This window comes from Nestor notabilis, unplaced genomic scaffold (genome assembly GCF_000696875.1).
Source record: "Nestor notabilis isolate BGI_N333 unplaced genomic scaffold, ASM69687v1 scaffold31914, whole genome shotgun sequence".
Taxonomy (NCBI): Eukaryota; Metazoa; Chordata; class Aves; order Psittaciformes; family Psittacidae; genus Nestor; species Nestor notabilis.
This window is the reverse complement of record NW_009926514.1, coordinates 376-3,398: the sequence shown is the minus strand read 5'-3', so window position 1 is coordinate 3,398 and position 3,023 is coordinate 376. Positions and strand designations below refer to the sequence as shown.

At 39.7% G+C, this 3,023-nt stretch overlaps 1 protein-coding gene across 1 annotated transcript; it reads left to right on the top strand.

Annotated features, from left to right (window-relative positions):
• Positions 1-238: 238 nt before the first annotated feature.
• Positions 239-2,363, top strand: GEMIN6 (gem (nuclear organelle) associated protein 6). Its single transcript, XM_010013569.1, has 2 exons — positions 239-366; positions 1,988-2,363. Exons 1-2 carry the CDS (start codon positions 239-241, stop codon positions 2,361-2,363), a joined length of 504 nt encoding a protein of 167 aa, XP_010011871.1.
• Positions 2,364-3,023: the final 660 nt, after the last annotated feature.

Below are 3,023 nucleotides of genomic sequence, written 5' to 3'. Positions count from 1 at the left end.
TTTTGGGGGCTTTGCTGTGTGCCTTTAAAAACAGGTGAACTGGATGGGAAATTGCAGAACTGCAGCAATATTGATACCACTTGTGTGAATGTTTGCTTTTAAAATAAAGCAAATTAGGTTAAAGGCAAATGGAAGATTTTTACTGTGAGGCAAACTCGGTTCTGATGTGAAAGGCAAAGCAAAAGGATTCATTGCTTCTGCTAATTGCGCAATTTTCTAGGTTCCGGATGTAGAAAATATGAACGAGTGGCAGAAGAAAAGCCCTCTAGAGTGGGAAACGTATTTGAACAAACTGGTGAAAGTTGCTGTAATTGAGAAACATGAATATGAAGGATGGGTCTTAACAGTTGATCCAGTTTCTGCCAGGTAAGTACCAAAGCTTTTGTTTCTATGAAGCAAAGAGAAAATAAGTCTTTCAGGAAAAGATCCCAAGACTGAAGCAGACTTACTTGGAGCAAAACCTGCATGTTGGGGTTGTGTGTTCTGGGTTTTGGTTGGTTTTGGGGTTTTTTTAATTGACAGGGCCTAAGAGAAAGCACCATTCCAGTTGATGAGGCTGGTTTACCTAAAACCACTGTAACCTCATTCAAAGGATTGAAAAGTTTGGGGAATGGATAATCTCTGAATTCATGCTAACTTTAGTGTGGGATCTGAGGTCAGTACTTTAAATGATATCCACATGTTTAGGACTACTTTTAATAATATACTAAGCCCTGCTTCAAGAGAGCAGGAATACAGGAGTATTTTTAATGCTTTAGGTGTTCAAATCCTTATCCTCTGTCCAGAGTTCTCACATTGATGTCCTGCTCTTTCCTCCAGCCAAACAGCCGTGACAGTCCAGTGGCTGCTTTGGAGAGGAAGCAGGGAAAATCAGCCATGGCACTGGACAAAAAGTGGAACCACAGGTCACTAGTATTTTAAATAAGTAACATGAAAACAGGATTTGAATGCACTAGGGAATGGGCAGAAATTTGTTTCCTTGCCGACAGAGCTTTTTCAAGCCTCTTTGGTTGTGAGCTTGTCCCACGCGAGCATAAGATGGAGGCTAGAAATGAAAACATCCAGCTTCTGATGTGTTTCAGAAGAACTGGTTGTTGCTTCAACTCTGGAGTAGCTCCAATATGCCAGTCTTCTCTTGGAGTTGCTCATCGTTTTAGCAGGAAAGGTACATGCAGCTGCGAGTGATTCAGGGAACGACTCAGGCTAAAATCAAGGCATTGCACATTTCCCAAAAAGTCATTACTTCCAATAATGTTGGCAGCAGTAGGTTGGCAAAGTGCTGGCATCAAATTTGGCAGTGTTTCTTCCCAAAAGAGGAAGAAAATGTTTTCTGATCCTCTATGTTGATATATGGGGAAGAGACCCTCGAAATGTAACAAGCTGCTTTCCTATCTCTATTTTAGGACTTACGGGATATAAGTGCCCTTGGGAAAAGAGCAGGCCGCTACATGTGCCTGAACCCGCTGTGACTGTGTTCCCATTGTAATACTCAAGCTGTTTTTCAGTTAAGAAATTAGCAACACTCATGTAAAACTAAAAAAGTAACAATCAATAATTAGATATTAATAATTTGAAATTAAAAGGTTCTGATGTTAGTTGCCACCATTACCTTCAGCATTCAAAGTGCTGAATGTATGAAGGTATCATTGGTTTTGAATGGTGGAAGACTTAAGGTTCTTCAGCAAGGTTGGGAATGCTGCACAGAAATAATTAGATTGCCAGCCCTGATTTTAAGGTACACTTTGTTTTGTGAAAGTAATGTTCTGCTTGATCTGCTAGAGTAGTTTCAAATTCAAGGCCAGAAGATAGAAAGCCCCACTTTTTCATTATTCTAAAGGTATAGTAGCATGCTCTTCACAAAGAATGCTGGGTATTCAATGCTGGGTTATGCTGACACTAATGAGCACTAATCTCCAAGAATCTTGGCCTGTTTTTTCTCAGTCTTCAGTTAAATACAGTGACTCATACATCCTCCTTTCCTTGGCAGTATCGTCCTTGCAACATTCCCGGAGGATGAAAGTGTGTCCATATCGGTTGTCTTGGGCCATGCTGTCGAGGAGGTAGAAATACTGCAAGAAGGGGATGATGAAATGGAGCAACGGCTTTCCTGCATATTTGCACCTGAAGAAAGCAAAGCCTACAGCCCAGAGGAACTCGAAAAGAGGAAGAACAGCTTGAAGACTTGGCTAGAAACGAACCACATCCCCATAACAGAGCAAGGTGAATCAGGAAAGACGCTATGTGTGGCAGGCGTATTGACTATTGACCCACCATATGGCCCAGAAGAGTGCAGCAGCTCCAATGAGATTATTCTGTCTCGCGTTCAAGGCTTGATACAGGGCTATCTTGAGAAAAACCAGTGATGTCTGCTGTTGAAAGCAGTTGCCTTTACGAATGGGTCTACCTGGCCTATTTTAGGAACTGTCCTGGGTATAAATATTTGCTATTTGCAAAAATGCTGGGTTTAGGTACTTTTGTCTGAGTTTTGAATATTAAGGATAAAACAAGCAGTATAAACTAAAACCGCGAAGCATTTTCCCTGCACTCTTTTTAGTAAAAGCAAGCTGTTGTGTAATGATAATGTATTAAACTGGTGATGTAAGTTTACTATCTCAGAAATAAGGTATCAGTTGAATAGCTATTTTTGTAACTATTGTGGAACATGATATATGATAAATTGTTCTCCCAATTTAGAACATGAATTATAATGCAGGTCCAAGTTTTTAAAATTTTTGAAAGATAGCAAGCAAATAGCGGGTTTTAAAAACATTTCCTATCTGTGTTATTTTAGAGCAGAAGTGATTGGGAGACCTTTGTTTTGTAGAAAGAATTCCCTGCAATTCAATGTTTGTGTTTATTGGTTTTATCTTATGGCAACACACAGTGCAAAAATCATTGTGTGATTATTCCTGAGATTATTAATGTAGAGCTCTCGTTTATCTCTTATATTGATCTGTTCTGTCTTATTTTGAGATCACATCAACACGTTAGTGTGATCAAATGCACTTTGAAAGTCTGCCTAA

Bases quoted from the DNA above. Each gene is read 5' to 3' on its own strand.
- GEMIN6 (XM_010013569.1), top strand. From the start codon at position 239: ATGAACGAGTGGCAGAAGAAAAGCCCTCTAGAGTGGGAAACGTATTTG. The intron at 367-1,987 runs GTAAGTACCAAA...TTTCCTTGGCAG, and splicing joins GTTGATCCAGTTTCTGCCAG to TATCGTCCTTGCAACATTCC.